This window comes from Cyrtonyx montezumae, unplaced genomic scaffold (assembly GCF_038088225.1).
Source record: "Cyrtonyx montezumae isolate F1298 unplaced genomic scaffold, pur_monq_1.0 scaffold_2, whole genome shotgun sequence".
NCBI lineage: Eukaryota > Metazoa > Chordata > Aves > Galliformes > Odontophoridae > Cyrtonyx > Cyrtonyx montezumae.
The window spans coordinates 25,771,249-25,795,790 of NW_027071936.1; the positions used below are offsets into that span (position 1 = coordinate 25,771,249).

The 24,542-nt window shown below is 39.2% G+C and overlaps 1 protein-coding gene across 8 annotated transcripts in view; it reads left to right on the forward strand.

The window, feature by feature from the left end:
* The window catches only part of WDFY3 (WD repeat and FYVE domain containing 3), a 131,267-nt gene that overhangs the window by 56,513 nt on the left and 50,212 nt on the right, over positions 1 to 24,542 (forward strand). For 7 of the 8 annotated variants that reach the window (XM_065736687.1, XM_065736691.1, XM_065736689.1 and 4 more), the window contains exons 11-21: positions 92 to 190; positions 3,833 to 4,026; positions 5,570 to 6,027; positions 10,458 to 10,635; positions 11,026 to 11,240; positions 12,686 to 12,798; positions 15,770 to 16,001; positions 16,710 to 16,810; positions 17,521 to 17,739; positions 20,389 to 20,570; positions 21,905 to 22,136. In XM_065736687.1, coding sequence (XP_065592759.1) covers positions 92 to 190; positions 3,833 to 4,026; positions 5,570 to 6,027; positions 10,458 to 10,635; positions 11,026 to 11,240; positions 12,686 to 12,798; positions 15,770 to 16,001; positions 16,710 to 16,810; positions 17,521 to 17,739; positions 20,389 to 20,570; positions 21,905 to 22,136 — 2,223 coding nt within the window. Of the gene's footprint in view, positions 1 to 91; positions 191 to 3,832; positions 4,027 to 5,569; positions 6,028 to 7,646; positions 7,731 to 10,457; positions 10,636 to 11,025; positions 11,241 to 12,685; positions 12,799 to 15,769; positions 16,002 to 16,709; positions 16,811 to 17,520; positions 17,740 to 20,388; positions 20,571 to 21,904; positions 22,137 to 24,542 lie in introns of all 8 variants that reach the window. The other variant, XM_065736695.1, reaches the window with a different exon arrangement.

Consider the following 24,542-nt stretch of genomic DNA (forward strand, 5'->3'; position numbering starts at 1 on the left):
AAGGAAAATGAAAACGTTGGTGGGAAAAAAACAAGCAGCATCTTAGCAAAGAGTGGTTTTTACTATGTCTCTACTTCTGCAATTATTTTAGGGGATTCAAGAAACAGTTCATTTGAGGACCAAAAGCAGCTGGCTTTGTTGGTTATGGAGACCCTGACGGTTCTACTACAAGGATCAAACACAAATGCAGGTGAGTAGAAAGACCACTGACAAAGCACTTAGAAAAATCCAATTGAGAAATTTACCTAAAGGCAAAGTAGTCCTGATTTTCTGTCTTGACAATTAATCTCATTGTAATGTCCTCTTTTTTCTTGCTAAGTTTTATTTGCTATATAAGTAAATCAGTAGCATAACTTTGGAGTGCATAAAATAAAGGAGTTCAAGATAGCTGTTTTTCCTTTTTTTTAACTTGATATTCTTGGTAGTTATTTTACTTAAAGTGAACCACACGTGTAATTTCTCCCCAAACGTTACTGTAGTCATTTGTAGTAGGGCTTTCTTGTGACAAATTTAAGTACATTATTAGGCATGTCATTTTCTGTTGACAGTGCTCTGTCTACTGAAATCTGGTTTAGAAATGTGTGCCATCTGTAGCGTAAGATGGGTTTCCCTTTTTTTGAAGGTATGTTCCTAGTCAGTAACTACAAGTAGGTCTCAGTTACGAGTGTGTTTTTCAAACTGAGGTAGATTATGCTGTACATTATTTCATTATCCGATGCAAAACAGAAAATATGTCTTTCTCACATTAGTACAAATTGTCTCTGAGAACTTAATATAAAGCAACTGAGAAAGTGGTAGTTGTTCTTAAAACCTTCTGCTGTGCTCTATGAGAGGAAGAAGATGAGGGGAGGAAAAGAGCAACACCTTGGAGAAATAAAGTTTCTAGCCATGGAGGTCTTTTTCCTTCATTTCTTCTTTATTTTTCTCCATTCTGGGTGCTGCTTACTCCCTTCAGGTTTTGTTCCTGTTTTCATTTCAATATGAAAGGTTAGAATCCATGACGAATATCTAAGAATGAAATGCTGACAACTGTCCAGCTCAATTGACTTCTCACTGTTTAAACATAGCTCCTGGCCTAATGGCAGAAAGCTTTTGACTTTATTTTCTGTTGTTGATTAAGCAAAATGCTTTCTCTAAACGCATATTCAATGTTCAATAACTTTTGGATAAATTGGAGTACTTTGCTGAACAAATTTCTGTTTAAAAAAAAAAAAGGTTTTGCTGTTGTTTTTAAACTTTTCTCCTGTAGTGGTATTCCTTATATAGATGAGTTCATTCATCCTCCTGCGTAGTTTTTCTGAATAAAAGCAAATTTGAAAGCAGTACAGTTGGCTATAAAAGAGAATTGATGTGTTTCCTGGGATAAGGTGATATTTACAAAAAATGCGTTGCTTCTAAATAAAATATAAATGAAAAAAGTAAGAAGGAATCAACAGGGAGTGAGTCTGACTGTGGAGTCCACTTTGAAGTTTATGCCTTTCACATTTTATGAGACTGTGCTACCGTGAGCTTTCTAAAACAATTTTGTCCTTCTTGCTTCATCAATTAGTATGCTTTCTATCTGCCCCTCTGCTTTACTTCTTAGATTTGACAAGGTGGTCATCAAAAGCAGAGTGGCTTGCTGTGAGAATTCCCATTGAGTTGATGGCTGTCTCTTTGTTAACTCAAGGGCATATTGAACCAGGAAGGTGTTCTTAAGTGCAACAGAGCTGGTGTAAAGCTATAACTTTCTGCCTGTAGCCTACAGATGGGAGTAATTTTAAGGGACTGACAAGAGCCATCATACAGATGAGCCAATTGCCATTAGGTATAAGGTCACTGAAGGATTCTGCAGCTCTAGTAGAGAGTTTAGGGCTTCCCTCCAGATTAAGGAGGATATATATATTGGGGAGAAGCCTTCTCTCTTAAGAAAAGGCAAGGAAAAATTGGCTGTATCTCTTCTTCTTTCCTATGGAAATATGGGAAAGGCACTTAATTCTCATCTGAAACTCACGGTCTTTTCTGGCCACAAAACAAAAAGCGAGTTCAGAGTTCAGATGTGCTTATATACTAATAGCATGAAAAAACATATTACAACTTTACTTGAAAAGCCGAGATTTGTTTACATCGCTTGCAAGCTGTGCTAGAGGCTGAAACAGAACACAGAGATTGTTGTTTTGATCTACAGGAAAACAAGAAGTTTCACGGGTGTGTACATATGCACTGAAAAGCTCTTTCCTCTAGCTTTTGACTAATGCAGTTCTGGTAGATAGTATTTCTTTGCCTTGTGGGTAAAAATGCTTTAATACGTTAATTCTGTGTTGTCATTCAGATCCTTCAGATGAGTTTAAATCTTGCCTGAGTAGGGCAAGAATGTCTCTTATCAGTGCAAGCAAGTGGAAGACAACTCCTCAGTCTGCTGGAGGCCAAGAACTGGGTGCCAGCACGTCTCTTTTCACTAGCAGCAAGGAATTGTAGCACCGCAGATTCTGAAGGACTCTACCAAATGTTGGAGTTGGGAATAACAGCTGAGATTCAGGGTAGAGAAGTGATTGCGTTTTAGTGCACTTTGGAGGAAATAAAGTACTGTTGAGGTGTTTTCTGAATGAGTTATCAAAGTTGAACAAATACTTCATTAGGAAGGGTATGAAATTATATGTGTCTGGCTATATGTGCTGAACCTATGTATAAGAAGTCATTCTGAGTAAATGTTTTGTGTAGCTACTGAAAAGCTCACCAGGTTTCTGCATAGCTATGTCCTACATAGCTTTCTTTCAATTAGTTTTGTATTTAGTCTGTCATGACTGCATTTAGCATGTTGTGTCAGGCTGCTTGTGAGGATGCTGTGGATAACACTGCCAGAAATTTTACTGCAGTTGAGGTGCATAGCATGTGCTGTTGCCCTTGTACCCATCAAACTGGTTATCCTGTCAGGGGAAAGGGAAAAAATGTTGTTGGACTCTTAGACGGTGACTGAACAAATAGACCAACTAGACTGAAATAAGAAGGTGTCAAGAGAGGAGTTAGTGTAGATTACAGGTAAATCATACGGATCCATTATACATTAGAACATTTATTGTTCAGCTTGGTTTTTCTCATTAGACAGAATTAGACACGTCAGAGCTGTGGCATGGAGCCACAGAGGTTTTTTGTAAAGACTGCAGAGGCTGAAGGCTGTGTTTTGATCAGTAGCTCCAAGCTCAAGTGTGTGACAGAGTTGTATGGGAGGAGGGAAGAAGCCAGCTCTCAGAGAAGTTGCAGTCCCTGCTTGTGCAGCAGGACAGGAATGTGAGCCTGATGACCCTGTATCCAGAGATTGGAAGAGGTTTTAGATGATTTTCAATTAATATTGCACGTGTTCTATGTATGCAATAAGCTTGAGAACAATTATTTGTTGAAGCTCTATTGTTGCAAAGATGAATCTTGTCAAAAGAAAGCTTGTGTATTACTCAAAGTTCTTGTGTACAGAGCAGATCGGTGCTGTTCTTGTCCAGCAGTTGAGTTGTATTTTTTGCAGTGAACCAAATTACTCCAGAGCAGTGAACACAATCCTTAATGAAAATAGCTGGTAGTCTTCATTGAAGATGCAGCTTTTGTTACATCTTTATTTGCCACCTTTTCGTGAAAATAGTATTTGAAGTGGAGTTCTATTTTGTTTGTTCTGAAAGGCAAATACTAGTCAAAGTCATTAAGCATCCATACTGCTAAAACCCTGCCGTCCAATGTTTAGAAGTGAATCAAAATTTCTTTTGTTTTCATTCTCACTATTTGTTACTGATTGCATATAATATTTTTTATTACTTGTGCTCCTACCCTTACAATCCTCCTATCCCTCCCCCCCCCATCTGCATAGGTATTTTCAGGGAGTTTGGTGGCGCGAGGTGTGTGCACAACATTGTGAAGTATCCGCAGTGCCGACAGCACGCGCTGATGATCATCCAGCAGTTGGTGTTATCACCTAGTGGGGAAGATGATATGGGTACTTTGCTGGGACTGATGCACTCTGCTCCACCTACAGAACTGCAGCTGAAAACGGACATCTTAAGGGTAAATGAAGTACTGCTTAGGCCTTGCTCTTGAGACATTTGTAGTATATTTGATGCTTTTTTTCTGTCCATCATGACAGGTTTCAGAGCAGCGATACTCTTCACTGCAGAGTATTATTCAGTTGAATGCTTTGAGAATACATAGGGAAAAAATCAAGTGTGTAACACAGAAGTGCACTTTCAGCACTGGCTTGTATTTTCTGGGGACACGTTTGATTTATTACAGCATAGTATATAGTGTGTGTATATATATATATATATATATATATATATATATATATTAGTTCTAAAAGTTGAATGTGTCACTATAAATGTAAATGCTAGTATCCACAAACTATAAGTCTATATGAGAGGTGACCAACCAACCCAAACAAAAATTAACTCCAAAAGAAAAATTGCTTTCTTAAGCAAAACTAGAAATATTGCAAAAGAAGCCTGGTAGTGGAGGAATTAAAAAGAACACTGTCAGCTGTTCGTTCTTACAAGATTTTTGGCTGCTAATCTAAACCCATAATTTCTGTTCAGAATAGCTAATGTTATTTTGAAAATAGGCATAATACTGTTATGCTAGGCTAGAAAAGCTAGGCAAGTAGTATTGAGTAGACGCAAGTGTTACTCGAGAGAATTGGCAGACATTTAAGTTCAGCCTTGTTACAAGGAGCTGTAGTATTCGTCTGGCAGACGAGCTGCCATATGTTATTCTAAAAGAGAAAGAGGAAAGCTAATAACAAAACAGTTCATTTAATGTATTTTGTCTGTCAGCATCTTCTTGTTTTTAAGTGTATCTAATTCATGACATCAAAGTTACTACAGTTCCCAATGAATTTAAGGCAGTAAGTTGAGGTTCCTGTCCTCTTTATCTGTCCTGTTATATTTCCCTCCATTTCAACTGGTGGTGCAATTGGCAGTCCAGACTGTTGGAATGCTGTGTGTCCTGTAAATTTGGTCTGGGTTTGGCAGGAAATGAGATACTACCCTTAAGAGTGACACTTTTTTTCAGAGTTTCATTGTCCATTCTCTGAGTGCATCAAAACTTGTGTGATTTTGAAGAAATGAGCACGCAGTCATGGAAAATTTATTTTACTTTTGCACTCTAGATTCTGGAACAGTTTTCTGCTATTTGTGGCATTAGATACAGCGTTTCTTTTTTCCTTTATTTTTTTTATTCACAAGTGGGTCAGACTGCCTTTGACTGCTGCTTTTTTTTAGGTGGTATGGGAGTGTTTTTCCTCACCACCATCACTGAGCCCCCCATTTCACAGAAATATGGGTATTACTCTGTGATACTAAGATTCACATTGTTTCTACTGTTTGTGCTGTAGCTTTGAATTTCCTCCAATCAATAACATTTACTACATAATTGTTTTTCTCTTAGATTTGTTTTTGAGCAACTCTATTTAAGCTGAATGAAACATGGCTTTAAAATTTATGGCAAGACAATAATTTTGCTTGTATATCAAACAGAAATATTCATATCTTTCTTTCAAGGGATTAGTAATGCTGTTCTTTTTTCTTCATTTTGATTATATTTGTTTCGCCCATAGGCCCTCCTGTCAGTGCTAAAGGAAAGCCATCGCACAAGAACTGTTTTTAGAAAAGTTGGTGGATTTGTGTATGTCACATCTTTGCTCGTTGCTATGGAAAGATCTTTGTGCTCTCCACCGAAGAATGGCTGGGAGAAAGTAAACCAGAATCAAGTGTTTGAACTGCTTCACACGGTGTTCTGCACACTGACTGCAGCAATGCGCTATGAGCCAGCCAACTCTCATTTCTTCAAAACAGAGATCCAGTATGAAAAACTGGCAGATGCTGTTCGATTGCTTGGCTGCTTCTCAGACTCAAGAAAAATAAGTCCATTGAATGTCTTTCCTTCAAATACACAGCTATTTCAAAGATTGTTGGAGGATGACCTAATCGCTCTGGATTCTGTGTCACCTACTCTGAGACATTGCAGCAAACTTTTTATTTACCTCTACAAGGTTGCAACAGATTCTTTTGACAGGTATGAATTCTGTTCTTTTTTCCCTCATGTTTGCCAAAGTAATTTCCTTCAAATGTATTCACGGCAAGCTTTGGTATATCTATTTAAATCTATTTCTTTGTTCCTTTGCTCCAGTGAGAGAAATAAGGTGTCTCCGTCTCACCAAATATTGACTTAGCTTGCTGGTGTTCTCAGGAGTATGAGACACTCCCTCTGATGTTGAATGTTCTCGTCACGACAGTAATTAAAACAGAGATATTGCTTGTGATTATATGTGATGAGTTTGAGCAGCCTGTTGGTTGATAGACAGACCACCTGATTGCTTTGTCCTACAGAACGACTGGAACTTCATGCATTCATTAAGCCGGATGAGAAACTGGCTTCTCAATGTTACGCGTTAACTATTTCTTTTCATTGAAACATGGGATTTTAAAGTAAGTCAGTGGAGAATATGACAAATCTACTTCGTTTTAGATGGATAGGCACGTTCTTCAAGTTCTATTTAACCTGTCAATAATAAACTGGAAGATGGTCTCAGAGTTAAACAGGTAGAATTTAAGTGACACCTGATATGAGGAATGGAAAGTAAGGTATCGTTTGAGATTATTCAAAATGGCAATAAAACATATTGAAGTATGTATTTAAGATTTGTTTTACCTGAGGTAAATTATATCTTGTGTATCATTCAACATCCAAGACAATAAGATACATACCTCCACTTTATTAGTGGGGTCTTGAAGCTTCTATACCCTAGATATTTAATGCATGTAACCCTGTTGTTCAAAGATGGGCCAACTGATTTACAGTGAAAGTAAGCGTCTGATTTTTTTCCAAGTGCTGCAGGTATGATTGTGTATGTTGAGATATTAACAGAGTTTGAGGTTGGTCAGCTTTTTTGAAGTAGGTGATTACTGAAGCACCAGACTTCATGGTTTGTGAAAAATTATCCTTCAAGGCAGCAAATACTCTCTTCTGGGCTTTTAAAACAACAAACAAACAAAAAACCTAACAAACCAAGTACAGAAATCAATTTCTAATTTCAATTTAAAAGGTTATTAAAATATTCTGGTTGTGATAGGGCAGTAATATATTAAGAAAGTGCTGCACATACTGTAGAAAGTTATAACTGTAGCTAGCAGTAGAGCATGGGGAATCAGTGCGGTAAGTAAATTCCTTAATGCTGTGGCATAAACTAAGTCAAGTTTTTTTTTTTATTGTTGTCATTTTCAGTGGCTGCTTTTTCCTTTCTTTAGTTTTCTGATCATCAGTCCTTGTGAAGTTTATGTTGATTTTGTCTTCGTTGATCGTATTTATCTTGCTCAGGCTTTACTTTCCCTTCCCAATTTCTGCTGTCTAATATTGAAAGATGTTCTGTTTTGCCAGTGTGGTCATATCGATAAACTGTGCCAAGTAATGAACGAGCGTTGTGGAGCCGTGCCACAAAACAAGGACGTGCTGTGCATGTCCCCACATTTACCTGGTGCGTGTCTCTCAGTAACGTCCATTGTCTTCTGGGTTGATCCTGAAGAATGAGTCCAAGTAAAGGCTTCACTGGTGATGGCTGTGTAAAACTAACAAGCTTTCAACCTCTGGTTTCTTCTCTAACATCTCTGTCCTATCCCTGTCTGTTTTATCTATAGTCGTGCAGAACAGATCCCTCCTTGCCTGACAAATGAGACCTCTCTCCCCTCTCCCTGGGGTACGCCAGCTTTGTCGAGGAAAAGGTACCGATCCTTTTAAGAGAAGTTCATCTTCCTTCTGGTTTCTCACTGTTGTTCCTTCATTCTCATTTTTCTATCAAGTTGCTATTATTTGTGAGGTGTCCATTTTTGCTTGTATGATTATTGGATAAAATAAATGTCAGGGTGTATTTCATAATGAGTGGAAGGCAGTTCTGCTAATATATGAGATCAAAATTTCTCCAGGGTGTCAAATTACTTTGAGTTATGTTAGCAATTGAAAATCAAAAGGTCTAGAGTAGAATGTGATCTAAGAAATGTAAAAACAATCAGGAGCAGTTCAGAGAAATTTGGACTCTGCTAGTCTGTGCAGTAATGCAGCAGAATTTGTTTTTCCCCAGTTGTTCTACCCAATTAATTTTTCAGGAAGAGGTACTTTTAGTCAGAAGGTCAATGGCTTGTTAGAGTGCTCATTCGTAACAGTTAGACTCGGTCAGAATGGCTTCTTACGTTGCCTGCTTCTTTCTTTCCCTCCTTAGGGGGATAATGTGAATAATGCATAGGCCATGAGTAAATTAAATTTTTTGCAGAGTGTGCACTGGCTTGCTGATGTATAACATTCAGTCAATAGTTTGGCAGGATTTTGTAAGGCCTGTGGTCTTTTCCCTGCCTAGGGGAAATGTTTTGAACTGACTCTTTTTTGTTTTTATGTAACTACTTCCACGTGGAAAGACACAGGGAAATTAGAGTGTTTTCAAGTGGCATGCGAAGCACCACTTACTAATGTTTTTAGGTTATAACTTTTGTGCTATATTGTTAACAGAAGAGTCAACTGCCTGCTCCCCTCTGATCAGTTTGTTGCATGCAGTGTCAAAGGGTGGGCAGATAGAGGCAAGGACCATCTGCTTGTTTGTGCGTCATTCTGAGTATTGACTGGAAGTTTAATTAGGCTTTTCCTGTACTACTGCATTACAGCTTCAGAGTTGACTTAATAAGGTGGTTGTGATAGTGCTGATTAGGACACTTAGAAGTAAAAATCGTGCTTAAGATTGGATGGAAGTTTTTTCTTAGAATGCTTTAGAGAGTGGAATTTCATTAGACTGAAAAAGCATGGCTAAATACAATCAGATTTCTAAATTGTGTCCTCTAAAACTTGTGTGGAGGTTATCAAGGTGATGTTGCAACGAGATGGCAGTTTTCCTCTTCAGGTGCTGGGAGGAAGATTTCTGCAAGTTAAAAAAAAAAAAAAGAAAAGAAAAAAGCATATTTTTATATTTCTGCCTTAAGAAAGAGAAAGGATTAAGAAAAGAGACCTTCTCTGCATGACACTATTTCAAGTTGTTCTGCTGTCCTTAATTATTTTTAATTTTCAAAGGAAAAAACAGACTATTTCTATCTACCAAGTATTTCAAGCACTAAATCTGCTAGGGAAATTTGTCTGGAAATGTTGTGGCTAGAGAGTTGGTGGAAATCCTTGGAAAAATTGATTTGGACAGATTTATTTATTTTTCTTATTTTCATTGTACTATTCCGTGTGTTGTCTAAGTATTAGCTGAAGGAGTTAAGCTTCAGAAATTTCATCTTTTTTTTTTAAATGTTCTATGTTAAGAGTGCTCTGGGGTTCTTTCAGATGCCAGATTTCCATTGAGCTGTCACTAATCTTTGTGATGGGCATGCTTTTGTTGAAACTCTCTTTATACGACCATTTTCTGGCCAGTACAGGAAGATTGTGCTGTATTTTATAATGTCCTGTCTTAGGCTAAAATAAAAAGTGCCTCCAGCTTTCACCATAAATGATCTTGCTTTTTGCTGCTGGTGTATGTGTTCAGGATACAACTGCTGAAATATTTGGGACAGAACTGTACTTGCAGCCATTGTCACCTTTCCTGTGTATCCTGTTTCAGCTGGGAAAAATGGTTTCCTGATGAAAAGTGCCTAATGGCTGAGACAGTGAGAGTCTGTGAGTGTTATTTCTGTTGAAGGCACATCTTCCTCACTGGGAGCAGGAGGGACAAAATGGTTGTCTTGACTGATGGGATAGAAGAGAGACTTTTTCAGCTGGTATCACTTTCTGTAAAATGGCAAGCAGTACTTGATTCTCAATAAAACTCTTATCTTAGATAAGAGTATGTTTTCTTTCTTCTCGCAAATAGGCGTATACCATAAATACTTTATATACAATGTACATATGTATGCTAAAGAAGATTCATGTAAAATGAGATTTCTGCAATGGTCACTGGAAGGTTAAGAGCATATGGGCTGCTGGCAGGGGTGTGCACCAAGGCAAACATTGTTCCTGTGGGTTGGCTAGAAGTTGCCTGCAGTTGTTTGATAGCAAATTTCATAAGCATTTGCTAGAGAAACTGGGGAGAAATTGATTCTCTGGGATGAATTCAGCTTTCAACAGGAATATTGGTAGCCTGTATGCACTGCCACTACAACAGGAATGAAAACAGAGATGAGAAAGGCAACTTCTGTGTTCTTCAATTTGTGCATCACCTAGGGCACAGATTCCTACTGTGTTAAGAGAGCCCTCAAGAAATTAAGACCCTTCTGGGTTGTCTGTGAGTAAATGCATCGATTGGTTTGAGAAGAGGAAAGTGCTTGGTATGTTAACATGAGGGAAGGGAAAGGAGTGCTGGTAATGTCCACATACTGGTTAGACTTTACAGCAACTGCAAACACCAAACAAAAAAACCCTCCAAAACTCAACAAAGACTGTGATAGTTGAGGGTTGTAATGGTGTGTTGTGTTTATTTTTTTTCCCCGCAGGCATGCATATCATTCTGTTTCAACACCTCCTGTTTGCCCTCAGAAAAACATACCTGATGTGAAACTCCAAATGGGATCTATATGCATGCAAAGCTCTGACGCGGTTGTTATTCACCCTGGTGCTATGCTTGCGATGCTGGATCTTCTGGCCTCTGTTGGATCAACTACACACCCAGAGGTGGGCAAAACATCCCTGCTGTCTTCTGCTTTGAGAGTGACTGGTTGGAAGGATGGCTACAGGATATAAGAGACAGTGTATTCTTACTTCCTGACAAGAAGCTAATATGCTCCACAGAACTATCAAATTAAATAGTTACATAGTAAAGGTCTGATAGAAGTAATTTTGTGTTAGCTTGACTTCATTTGTTTCTTTTGAACTCCTATCTTTTATTTCCAAAAGAGGAGGTGATGCAAGTGTTCTTTGTCCCTGCAAGATGCACACGTAGCTTTGTTGTATCAATTGCCATCTGTGGTTTCCCTTTTGTTGCTTATACATAAGGGTTTTCTCAGGTTGTCTCTGCTGAAGTTGCACATTGTTTGTTTGTTTGTTTTATTATTTTTATTTCAGCATGCACTGGACCTCCAGCTGGCAGTGGCCAACATCCTGCAGTCACTTGTGCATACAGAGAGGAACCAGCAAGTCATGTGCGAAGCTGGGCTCCACGCACGCCTTCTCCAGAGATGCAGTGCTGCTCTGGCTGATGAGGACCATTCGCTGCATCCCCCACTCCAGAGGATGTTTGAAAGGCTGGCCTCCCAGGCACTACAGCCCATGGTGCTCAGGTCAGAACTACGCCATTGAGTCCTGCAGAGCCAGGCCCTTGTGCCTGTGCTGAGGCTGGCTGACTGTAAATAGCTTGGATTGTTAGAGAGCATAAACGGCCTTGTGTGGCAGCGGATGGCACAGAATCCTGCTTTATTTCTCCTTAAATAGCCTGTCTTGCTTCTGCTAATCAGCATGTAGCCCTGGAGATGCAGGGAATCAGAGGGAAGGAGCAATGTGGTGGAAAGAAACGTGTTATTTTTTCCAGAGTTTACTGAAGTTGCATACTTCCTTCCTTCCTGTAAATACTGAGAGGCTATCCAGAGTGCAGTCCCTGGCTAGGCTGTAAGCAAGAGGAGACAGAAGATTGTTAAAACTGATGGTGCCGCAGAAGGGACTCAATCCCTAGGTGTTTCAGTGTAACTTTAAATACCTCAGATTAGAAAAGCTTCAGGCCAGCTGTTTGATTTGGTCCTTCAGTGTGTGTGTGTGAAGGAAAAACAGGGATGTGATGGAAGAAATGCCTGGAGCAGTCAAGCCTTAATACCAAGAGTGGGGCTGATTGCCTCTCTTCTTCAACTTTGATAGCATTGCCTGGCCTTGTTCTGGACCAGTTCTGCTTTAACACTTTCTGAGAACAGTTAGAAAGGATAAGAGAGATAAGAAGATGAAGTTGAGAATTAATGTCGATAGGCATAACTTACAAATGTTGTGCTTCCTGTATGTTAATGCACGAATGTTTGTATATGTTATGATGCTAGAAAAGGAAGGTTGGAAAGTTTATTGTGCGCGTATTTGGAACCATTTGTTGATAATCTACACAGCTGTGTCATTCTTTTGAGGTTTCTTGCTGGCTCTCACCTAGTGTGAGAAATTTGATGTTATAATCCTCTGTGGTTAGGTAAGTGTCTGAGATACATTCTGGACAGTTTTTCACTCCCCTTTGGTGCCATCTGGAAGTACTGGAAATCACTGCAGCGTGCACACTTGTCATCATAGGGACTTGAGCTTCCTCAAGCCATACATGTTGATGACACAGCTGTAGCTGCAGGTGTTGGTAGATCTGAAGCTGTCCTTCTCTTATGGCTGAACAGATGGATAAAACAACGCAGATGACTTTTTCTCATGTGAGCCTGTGGTTTCTAGCTGAGCTCAGCTTTATGAGTATGCAGCATGGATACTGATCCTCTCCCCAAGAATGTAGTGGCCTTATTGCTAAGAAGTTGGCTGCTTTATTAAAACCTTTTTGATTAGCTGGAATAGCATCAGCTTTTGATAGCATGTCTTCAAAGTTTGAAGTTTCAAAGCCAACCATGCGGATTTCTTGTAATTATTCTGTATTTAGTTTCTTAGTTAAAAGTATACTTACTTATCTTTTTTTTTTTTAATTGTATAGTGTTTGGTGCCATTCTTGGATTAAAAAATTGAAAATATGATCTTCAATTTTTTTGGTCCTCTTTCCTAGGGAATTTTTACGCTTGGGAAATCCTCTGAATTGTGGAGCCTGGGACAAAAAGCTGTTGAAGCAGTACCGTGTGCACAAACCGAGCTCACTGAGTTTTGAACCAGAAATGAGAAGTAAGTGCTGAGGTACCAGGAATTTGTGTGAAGATCATTTTACTGATATCCTTTATCTGCATACTTAACGAAAATTTTTGTATATAAACATGCAGGAGGACATACCTTTGCCCCAACACTGTATGAATGTGGAATCATCAGGAAAATTTAAGTGGGTAAATGGGGAACAGAGTACTTAATTACATCACTAGATGTATATGAAACATTTCTGAATTTACAAAGAGTAGCAATTAAATATGAAACATGTCTTTATTGGATATGACAGAGCACTGGCCCAGGTTGCCCAGAGAGTTTGCATAGTCTCTTCCTAGGAGGTCTTGAAAAATCCACATGGACATCAGCCTGGGTAATCTGCTGTGGGTGTTCCTTGCTAGAACAGATCACCTCCAGAGGACTATTCCAACCTTAACCATTCTGTGGTTCTTTGATACTAGATTGCTTTCAGGTTTTAATTGGATGCTATGGTTGTAGTTGATAAACAGTGAAAGGAAAAATATTATACTTGGATACGAGGGGTGCTCTGAAAGTAACACCTTCTATTTTATGTTGTTGGCCCACAATGTCAGAGTCAGATGTTGGTGATATTGCAGTAGAGGTTGAAACTTGCTGCCAGTATTCCGTTACATTTTGTTGTCATGAGACAGATGGCAGCAGAGGGGCAGTCTGACCAAATGGCATCTGACATAGAAGTGTGTATGAAGCAAAGGTGTGGAATTGAATTCCCCTATATGAAGGCATTATACCCACTGACATTTATTTATGCTTGCTGCACATTTATGGATATTAGCACAGTGGAAGTTGGACTGCATTGGCAACGTTTTCCTAGCAGTGATGCTGTCACAGCAGCTGTGAAACAGTAGGTCATCTCTACTGGTGCAGTTTTATGACCACAGCATACAGGTTCTTGTTTGTCACTGGTGAAAATGAATAGTTAATGGTGATGACTGTGTTGAAAAATAGTGTTCTGTAGCAGAGAATATGCTCTATCGAATAGTGGTATTGTGCTCCTTGTGTCTGTTTTATTTTTCATGGATAAAAATAAGAAGCATTGCTATCAGAGCGACCTATGTACTTTGAGGTTCATATCATGCCACGATCTCTGTGTAGTCTTTCCCATAGATTCAGTAAGGTGGCAGATGAAATTGTTCTGTGTAAGCCAGGGTACTTACTTGATATTGTTAGATTGTAGATGTACATACATGCCCTGTGAAAACGTTCATTATTTCTGTGTGGTATCTGTCTGGTAGAATACCTCATACAGCAATGGCCCATCAGCTATAACTTATGCCACAACACTTGCATATGTTTTCCAGCTATGTAATAAATCAGCCTGGTGAACTGTGCTGAATATCTGTAATGGGTTATTTGAATTTAATATCAGTGGATTTCTCTAGCTGATCTGAAACTGTCTTCCACACTTGCCCCTCTCTTCTATTATCCATCAGTTGTAGGGCCTGGGAACAGCCATTCACGTAGTACAGGGAAGTCTTAGTGGGTGGTAGTACAAACATGTTGTTGGTGAGTTTCCAAAGCATGTGATATTTATTTCTGGATGTTGACTCGGTCATCAGACAGCATGTTGTAAAGCATTGTTCACATCTTAATTGAAATGCTTGAGTTATTTAGAAGGAATTAGAAAGTGTCCTGGTTGGTGTTGAGTTACAAGCATTAAATACCTTCTCTCCACTGTCTACATAACTCTCATGTTTCATTTTAGTTTCAGACACACAAGATTAAGTAACTGCATTCTATTCTATTTGTGTTATGTCATCAGATTATCTGCACTGGAAAAGAGAACGGGGGAGTAAACTTTTTATCTTGGCCAGTACTGAATTATTTTATTTAAGTTTAATAGGTTATTATTGAAGGATGGGGGAAGAATAAACAGTGAAAACTGAAAATGTGAATTTGAAAAATTACTATATGAGGAAAGAGAAGGCAAAGCTACCTTTGTGGGTATACTGCCAGTCACTACGTTCAATCACTAAGCAAATCTTTCTGAGCTTCTCTCCTTATTTTGAGCTCTGAGTCTTTTAGTTTAGAGCTACTGCGTCTTACTGCATAAGAGTTTTACCTGTTTGCTAAGCCATATAATAGGAATGTGCTTGAGTTACGTGAAAGGAGCATTTTCTGGTGTGAGGTAATGAGATGAGTTGTTCACTCAGTTTCTGGTAAATTTTCTACCAAATTTGTGTGCCACCTTGCAAAGATGTTAATCAATTTGCCTCAGCTGAATGCTCTTATAATTTGGTTGGATATTAGGTCTTGGGAGACCTCATTGTGGCCTTTCAATACTTGAAGGGGATGTAAAAACAGGCAGGGGAATTACTGTTTCCACGGGATGATAGTGATAGGACGAAGGGGAATGCTTTTAAACTAAGACAGGAAATCTAGGTTGGATTTTATGAGGAAGTTTTTTATTCTGAGGGTGGTGACACTCTGGAACAGGTTGCCCATAGAGGTTGTGGATGCCCTATACCTGGAGGCATTCAAGACAAGGCTGGATGTGGCTCTGGGCAGCCTGGTCTAGTGGTTGGTGACTCTACCCTTGGCAGGGGGGTTGAAACTGTGATCTTTGACGTCCTTTTCAACCCAGGCCATTCTATGATTCTATGAAACATTTATTCTCAGAGTGGTGAGGGATTGGCACAGACAGCCCAGGGAGGTGGTAGAGTCTCTGTCCCTGGAGGTGTTGAGGAACTGTGGAGATGTGGCACTGAGGGACATGGTCAATGGGCATGGTGAGAATGGGTCCGTGATTGAACTGGATGATCTTAGAAGTCTTTTCCAATCTTAATGATTCTATGATTCTAATGAGAGCAGTTCTTCCTAACTCCTGGTCTTCTAGTGGAGAGGCTGATCTTGGGGGCAGTCCTTGATCATTCAGCTGTTCCTCTGAGAAGACCCATTAAAAAGCCTGAAAATGCCTTCTTTTTGCAATATTGTATTGTGCAATGATTTCTTACTGCAGATAGCATGGTTACCTCAATGGAAGGTCTGGGTTCAGACAGCGTCTTCAGTTTGCATGAGGATAGCCACTACCGGATCAGTAGGAGCCTGCTCAAACCAGCTGAAGGGAGCACAGTCCCCCTGACACGAGTGAAGTGCTTGGTGTCCATGACAACACCCCATGATATCAGGCTTCACGGCTCATCAGTCACTCCTGCCTTCATCGAATTTGACACATCTCTTGAAGGGTTCGGGTAAGGTACCACAATGCTCTCTATAGCATAGGACACAGTGCAGTGTTCTCTTACTGCAGTCTGGAAACAAATGAATCCTTTGAAGAAAAGTAGATAATACTTCATGCCACAGACATCCATTCTGACATTAATGACTTGAGGATAATACTTGCCATGTGTAGAAGTGCAAGTCCACATGTAAATCAATATTGCTAGTACCCTGTTGGATCTAGATTTCTAGATGGGTTTTCTATAACAAAGAGGTTCTGTCATACCTCTGCAGAAACACAGATATTGCTAGAATTTCCATCTGACTTCTCAGTGGCCTAAATGCTCTGAAATCTGCTTAAAGGTGCTGAAGAAGTCGAGAATGAGGAAGTAGGCAAAGCAGAAACGTAAGTAAAGCAGAAATCTATGTGGAGTAACTGGAAAAAGTTGGTAATTAACTGGAGATGTCACCTGAATATAGCAATTAATTTCTTTTATTTTAGGCCACAGTGCCATTATCCCTTACTTTTTTTTTTTAATTGACTTCAGCACCTGCTAAGTAAAGATATCTGCTGTGATATCCACCTTTTAATTAATTTCCACCTTTCAGAAATACATGCATTAATAGAGAGTGATGACGTACTCATGGTGTATTTTTCTAGGTTATATTTCCTATTCATTGAGCTCTGATTGTCCTGGCTTTCTTATACTCTAGCGTGATGTTGATTTTCTGTTTAACAGCTGCCTGTTCTTGCCAAGTTTGGCTCCCCATAATGCACCCACCAATAATGCTGTCACAACAGGACTTATTGATGGTGCAGTTGTCAGTGGTATTGGAACTGGTAAGTACCTGGGTATTATTGTTAGCAGTATTTTTATCTGATGATGTTCAGTTATGAAGTGATGCTATGATGTTGAATATTGCAAGCTCACAATTAAGAACTTTGTCTTGTCTTGATTTTTATGTTGCTGTTACTTTTTGTTTCTAAGACAATGACAAGCTATACAAAATGCAAGTTTTGCTGCAGTTAGATGGAATTTTTGTTAGATAGTAATTGAACTCTCTTGAGCTCTTTGTTGTTCTGTGGGAGCACCTGTGGAAAATAAAAAGGGTTGAGTGTATGTGGCAGAAATCTCTTTGCCAAATAAGACTAGATAGTTCTAACTCAGTCATACCTGTGGGAAAATGTATCCCAGAGTGATATTAACCTGTCTTGGACCCCTTTTTTCGTCTAGGGAACTGAAGCTTAGGTGTTCTGAACAAGTCAATCTTTAAAGTTAATTTTTGTCTGTAGGGTAAAGATAGTGTGCAACTGTTGCTTTGCTTGATTTTGAGAGAATTCCCTCTGAGCTAGCTTTGCTGTGGTTTTTCTCCAGGCTTCTTTCAGAAATGAAAGTAGCAGCATCAAAGTTCACAAAGAGAAAAGTTGAGAAGGCATAACTAGTATCAGCTGAGGAACTGAATGGTTAGGGAAAGGAGGAATAGGAACATGTAGGTGTCCTAAGTAGTGGCTACTCCAACTACATAATGAGTTTTCCTTTTTGTTCTTAGGTGAACGATTTTTCCCACCACCATCTGGTTTAAGCTACTCAACTTGGTTTTGCATTGAACATTTTAGTACTCCTCCTAATAACCATCCTGTCAGACTTCTTACTGTAGTGCGGCGTGCAAACTCCTCAGAGCAGCATTATGTGTGCCTTGCCATTGTCCTCTCAGCAAAAGACCGGTCACTAATTGTTTCAACTAAAGAAGAATTACTTCAAAATTATGGTAAGAGTTGTTGAGTCATCCAATAATCCCGACAATGTTGTGATTATCTAGGCTAGATAAATTTCTTGCATGTACACAGGAATTGTGCATGAGTGAAGTTGGAGCTTCACCAGCTTTGCTGGCAGGCTAGTTGAAGGCAGTCATTTCCTTTATGTTTTAATGCTATGAGCAGTTTGCAGAAGGAGTTTGTAGGAGCATTTGGCATCTGAGATCAAGAGAGGAGTTACAGTAAGTGCTATAAAAAGCAAAATGAAGCTGATGAGGCTGCTGAATTTGCTTGGGAGAGCTGTCAGTGTGTTTGGAGGCCTCAGGCTCAGCCATTTCCTGTCTCCTGCTTTATTATTCTTCATCAGAGCTTCCAAGCCAGATGTTCAGTTCAGGCAGGCCGATTACTGAAGACAAGCTGAGGAGAGAGGAGCAGCCTTCTGTGCATTTCAGGCTTACTACTTTACCAAACTAGCACAGTGTTAGTCTTCTTTCATTTTGAATAATAAACAATATACAAATGTTTTTCTTCACAATTATTTCCATAAACCTAAGCAGACTATTAAAGAATATTCTTTACCTTCATAATAAATAGGCATTCACATAATTTCCTGTTCTCTCTAAGTAGAAGATCAAAGAAAAAGGTGTTCAAAACCTAAAACTTGAGAGCTGGAGACTTGTTGTACAAGAGTAGAACTAAAGCTCTTAAATTAGAAACATAGTGACAGCTTTATCTTTCTTGAAAGCTGAGTTCTTATGGTCAAAGAATGGCTTGGGTTGGAAGGGACTTTAAAGCACATGTTTCCAACCCTTTGCTGTGGGTTGGGCTGCCCCCCACCAGATCAGACTGCCCAGTGTCCATCCAGTCTGGCCTCAAATAACTCTGGGGATGGGACATCTGTAAACTTTACGGGCAACCTCTTCCAGTGCCTCTGAGTAAAGAATTGCCACTTAACATTTAATCTGAATCTCCCCTCTTTGAGTTTAAAATGGTTCTCCATTGTCATGTTGCTATCTGCCCATGTAAAAAGTCTGTTTCCGTCTTGTTTTTAATCTCCCTTTTAATTACTGGATGGCCTTGAGCATCCCTTGAGCCTTCTCTTCTCCAGACTGAATAAGCCCAAGTTTATGTTCCTAGTAATTGCTTTAGCCTGCAGTGGAACAGTAAATTATACATTTTTAGTTTGTAAGCTCATATCTAACTCTTTGAAAGATATTGGGTTTGAAGAGGCTTTGATAGAGAGGATTTGAAAATCTCTGCCTACAAAGATTCCTTTTTAAGTCAGTGAGATACTTTGCTTTGGTGGCCTGCTGCCTTACAATGGCTTGTAGCAGTTGATGGTGTACAGTCAAGTCCTGAGCAGGTTGTTGCCTGAAGAACAGAGATAGCTGGTCTGCCAGTGTGTGGGATTGAAAGTGCTGACAATCTGTTGTGAGAATAAACTGAGTGCTTTAGGATTCTTTTTGTGATTGGGCATTGCACTTTGAGGTGTTTGGCTGGAGGAAAAAGGAGTTGAGGAAAAGATTATTTTTCTATCTGAAAGTTAGTTTTAAGAACCATGCTTTTATCCTTTTCCTTGTGCCCTTTCTAAAGACAGTAGCATTCTCTCTGTATGCAGTTACTGAAGTAAGAGGATTAGTGCCTTTTCCTTCAACATGAAAGAATGAAGAGAAATCTGAAAAACTCCTGCTCTCTGTTTAAATGTTCTCTAGTGAAGAATTTTCAAACTTTCTTTTTTAATTTCTTGGGGTTTCAGGTAGAGAGTGGAGATTGTGCTGATTCTGATGGATAAACTAATGAACCTGAGTACTGCAAATTGATTGTGCTTTCTGGTGTGAAGTCAATTAATGTGTTTTAGAAAAAGTGATTTAAAAAAAATAGACATTGTTAATTGAGAATTGTAGGCAGCAATATACGTTGAAGACAGACATGTAAGAAGGAGAAAGAGCTTGCATGGAGTGAAGAGTAATGAAAAACAGTGTGAGAAACACTGATGGACATTCAGATCGGAGCAGGAAAAGATGCTGCAGGCATCAGAGTGCAGGTTCCCCTATGCTCTCTGCAGAGGATCATGCTGCAGCACTGTCCCTTCTCTATGGGCTACAGTGTGAAATGTGTCGGGAAGAAGTATGAGATGTATGGGTATCTTTCTAAGGTGTGTTTTAGATTAAAAAGGAGTTTTGGAGGTTTAGAGAGAAACCTGAGAAAGTTAGTCGTGGCAGGGGTAGTGGAGAAGTAAAATGTAATTTTCAGTTGTCTGAAATTATCCTGAGAATTTTCTTAGGGAACTTCTAGGGCCAGAAGAATAGATAGACATTATTGATAGCAAATAAACTTCTCATTGGCTTATACACAAGTACTCTTAGAAGTTCAGTCTGTTCAATTGTGATAATGTGCTTTGAGTACTTCTTCAAAAATTAATTTGTTCTTTTAGTTCTTGTACTTGAAATTTTAGAAGAAGTATTTAAAGTATTCTGATCTTGTTAATTGTATTACTTTACTCATGCATTGTTAGCTGTATTTTTGGTTACTTTGCTTATCTACATGTCTGCTGAAATTCTGACTTTAACGTATCACTGCAGATTTTTTGCATTTTCTGATGACATAAAAAACAAGCTAATAACATTTTTCCTGTTGCCCTCTAACTGCTACATTCCTTTTAGTTGATGATTTCAGTGAAGAATCATCATTTTATGAAATTCTTCCTTGCTGTGCCCGTTTTCGCTGCGGTGAGCTCATTGCAGAAGGCCAGTGGCATCACCTGGTTCTGGTCATGAGTAAAGGCATGCTGAAGAATAGTACAGCAGCACTGTACCTTGATGGACAGCTTGTTAACACTGTTAAGGTAAAATAAATCCTGAAACAATCACTTTTATTGGTTGGAGTGATCTTCTCTGTGTGCATATAAATGCATAAAAAATAAGAGGAACCTTGCAAAAAGAGATCTTTGCTCGCTGCACAGCTTCCAACCTCTGTTTTGTTGAGAAGATAACGAGTGTTTTCTGACAAATGAGCAATATCAGTACAGGAGGGAAGCAGGCATGGTGAATTACATGTGAGGTGAGTGTAACTAGATTAGAGCTACAAAATGATGAAGATGATTTATTCCAGGACCGTTTAGTAGATCTGATTTTTGAACATAGCAACATTACAGAGAAGAACAGATTTTCGCATATATCCAGGTTTCTTCTTTTTCAGCCATCTTTCCATCCCCAAGATGTAGGTCTTGTGAAGTGTTTGCTACTGAGATGTTAAATGCTGTTACCAGTTGAGTGTGGGTGACATACATGTAATTGTACAGGTTAGTGTTTTCTTAACAGCTGGAACAAGCTAGGAGGCCAAGTCCAGAGACTGTGGAATAACACTTGGGACCCTGCCCTAACCTGTAACTGAAAATGAAGGAGTATTTGGTGCCTGGCTGGCATAGGTGTTTTAAGAGGGAGTAAAATAATTGCACTATGGGATGCAAATCAATTAGGTTAGTGTACTGCTAGAGGCAGAAGGATATTTTAATTTTTAAATCTTGTGTTTATTGCTGCATATGCAAAGAGAGATTGCCTTGATATGCTAATTGTATTAGACCATACGTGACTATCTTCAATACCTGGTTATAGAATTTTTACACTGTAGAAGGAAAATGCACCCAAGATTTTTGCTACTGTTATATATGTGCTAGCATTGTATCCTTACAATAGTTTACTGTTACCTGATGAACTTAGCAATTTGAGATACGTATACACTTCAGCATACAAAATGGTGTAATTACCAGAGGCCTATTTTCATAAATTGAAGAAGGAGAGGAAAAGGACACAGGATTATGAGGTAATCTTACTGATTTTGGGAAAAGAAACCCAAAAATGACAGTCATAAAGCACCACATTTTTAGAGGCAAGGTACAACCTCACTCCTGTGCATTTTTAACTGCAGAATTCTGTGTTTTCATCCTGTGTTTCTCTGCACACTCTGGTTGTTTGAAAACCATTAGACTTCTGATCTTTGCATTTACCTCCTGGATATGCTTCTCACCTTTACCACACGGTGTCAGAATACTATGTGTTACATATCAATCTATTGCGATGTCCCTTGGTTTGCAGAACGCTTCCCTAAATTTGTAAGATATCTACTTTTTGTGGTACCTGGATGCCCTCAATAACTTCTCTGTGCTTTTCTCCTTTACAGCTTCACTATATTCATAGCAGTCCCAGTGGCTCTGGTTCTGCCAATCCTCCTGTAGTCAGCACTGTATATGCCTATATCGGCACACCACCTGCGCAGCGCCAGCTCTCATCCTTGGTGTGGCGCTTGGGCCCTACACATTTCCTGGAGGAAGTTCTGCCTGCCCCAGGAGTTAGCACCATTTATGAGCTGGGACCAAATTATGTTGGAAGCTTTCAAGCAGTATACGTACCATGTAAGTAATTCAAATGGTAGTCAGTAAGATGATCTTAATCAGTTGAATCCTTTGGCAGAAAAAGTGTGAGAAAGAGAATAGGCAGTAGCAGAGAGGAAAAGCCTTTCATAGGAGCATCTTTCTTGGAGGGCACTGTAAACACAAGTGACAACTGTTTATTGTACTTTAAACATAGCTAACTTGAATTGTTATAAACATATATACATCAACAGGGGGGCAGCAGGGGGCAGTCAAACAGGAGAGACTGTGGTGCAGCAGATAGTCTGAAAGCAAGTACTGGGGAAAAAAAGTCTGGGTGATTTTATTACAATTTTTTTGTTTGTTTGTTTGAGACTGAAGGGAGATAGACTGTAAAAAGTTATAAATAACCTTATTAGAAGTGTGTTTCCATAGCCCTGCCTTTGCCAATTTGGGCAATGGATTTGACAGTAGCTCTGGTAAGATGAGCTGTCACCAGTGGAGATCTTTATGTTCTCTAGGGCTCTCTGTCTTTCTGTGCAGTTAAGTTCCCTATTCACTCATGTTAGTATACTGTCAGAAGATGTTCATTCTTTTATGTGGCTATCGTAAGGCTTTTAAATGAAATAACTAAAATCAGGAAATATCAAATTATCTTATCCTTGTGTTGCGTTTCTCCATTGGCATTACAATACTTTCCAGCTCTTCCAGTGAAAATCCATCACCATCTTCAAGGAAGGGAGCAGAGTGAAGATAGTGGTATGAAATTGAAGGAGGTACAGGAAATGGATAGTTTTAGCTTTCATGGTAAATGTTTTCAGTGGAGTGGCAACAGAAAAAAATAACAAGTGGAACAAGTGTGGAATCTGTTCAGGTTGTGTGATATCAAATTATCACGGAAAAGTAGGTAGTTGTCATTGTGTATCCTGAGTCAGAGAGTGAGAGGGAATTGTTTCTCCTGTACAGATCTGTGTTGACTACTTGCTTTTTTTGTTGATGAGTCAAACCCAGCAAACAACTCTGGTGTTAAGTATCTGCTGGTCAGTTACCATTTCTCCTGAAATGCACATTAGCTCTGTGCAACTTGTAATCACCACATTAACCAGAGCAAACTCCATGAATGGATTTGTATGTTCAGTTCCAAGAATTAAAAATCTTCCAACCTTTATGCTAAGTCCGTATTCACCTGGAATCCTACAGTGGTTTGAGAGAATTATTAATTTCTTAACATGTTGACTTTGTCCAGTATGGCAACATATTTCTCCTACACGAGCTTTTCTTGATTCATTGTGTTTCAGGAGTAGTTAGCTCCAGAACAGAGGATGTGTTTCTGTTTGGGACAGAGCTTCTGATCGCAATATGAGCACTGTGCCAAACTCTGAAGAGTCAGATACAGAGTACATTATGAAGCTGTTTATTGTAGACCTTTGTCTTGGCTTCTTTACCCAAAAAGTTTGCTTTTCCTTAGTGTTATCGTTGTTTGTGAGAATCCTGGAGAAGGGAAGAGTCCTTGCAATCTTCTACCGTTGTTCTTTCCAAGGAAATTCTGTCCATCTTGCCATTTAACTGTACCATGCTTACATCAGAGCTTCTATTCTCTGGTTTTGGTAATAAAGTTTGCCATCTTCTCAGAATTTGTCCTGTATTTAAGTGAGAAAGACCTGATACGCTTCAGGCCTTGGGGAGAGTTCTCAAAGAGCAATTAGCTCAGGAGTATAGGTTCCTTTCCTTCTTTGTGGAAGTGGAGGGATATTCTCGGGGCATCTCTGAGAGCAGATGATTTCATGAGTATTTCATTTATGTGAAAACTGAGACACCTGAAATTCTCTCAAATGAGACTCATCAGAGATGTGATTCTTACTGAAAAAATTACATAGGCACCGAGCTTGTCATTTATTTCAGTGTTAGGCAAATAAAATTCATGATTCTTAAGTTCTGTTAATGTATTTTACTGGTGTTAGATACCTCTTGAATTGATGATGTACAAGAGAATCTTTGCAAAGCTTTCGGGTGCTGTGTTCTGCACGCTTCCTCTGAGTACTCTGGACAGCTGTCACTCATGTTTGCAGTGCCTTCCAAAAAGCCTCCAATATGGGAGCTAAGGTTAAAAAATATGAAAGTTTGGGCTAGACCTTCTCTTTAATGCCTGAGCATTTTGCTCCTTAATCGGTCTTAAATCTCTTGTACCGTGTCCTGAAGTAGCTATCTTACCAAGCCGTTGCGTAAAGCCTGCCGCCACACATAAAGATGGACCAAATATATTTTTCTTTACGTTGGAGTGAAAGCGAATAGCTCTTAGGCTGGGTGCGACCTGAGAATAGCAGTAATGTTACTTTCCAGAAAATGAGATTAAGAAGAACTGCATCTTCTATTACATGTCCAGGCCATCGGCTACCCACTGCCACTAAGTTAGTGTTGAAAGAAAATGTTTGTTGTGTTTTGTCCTGT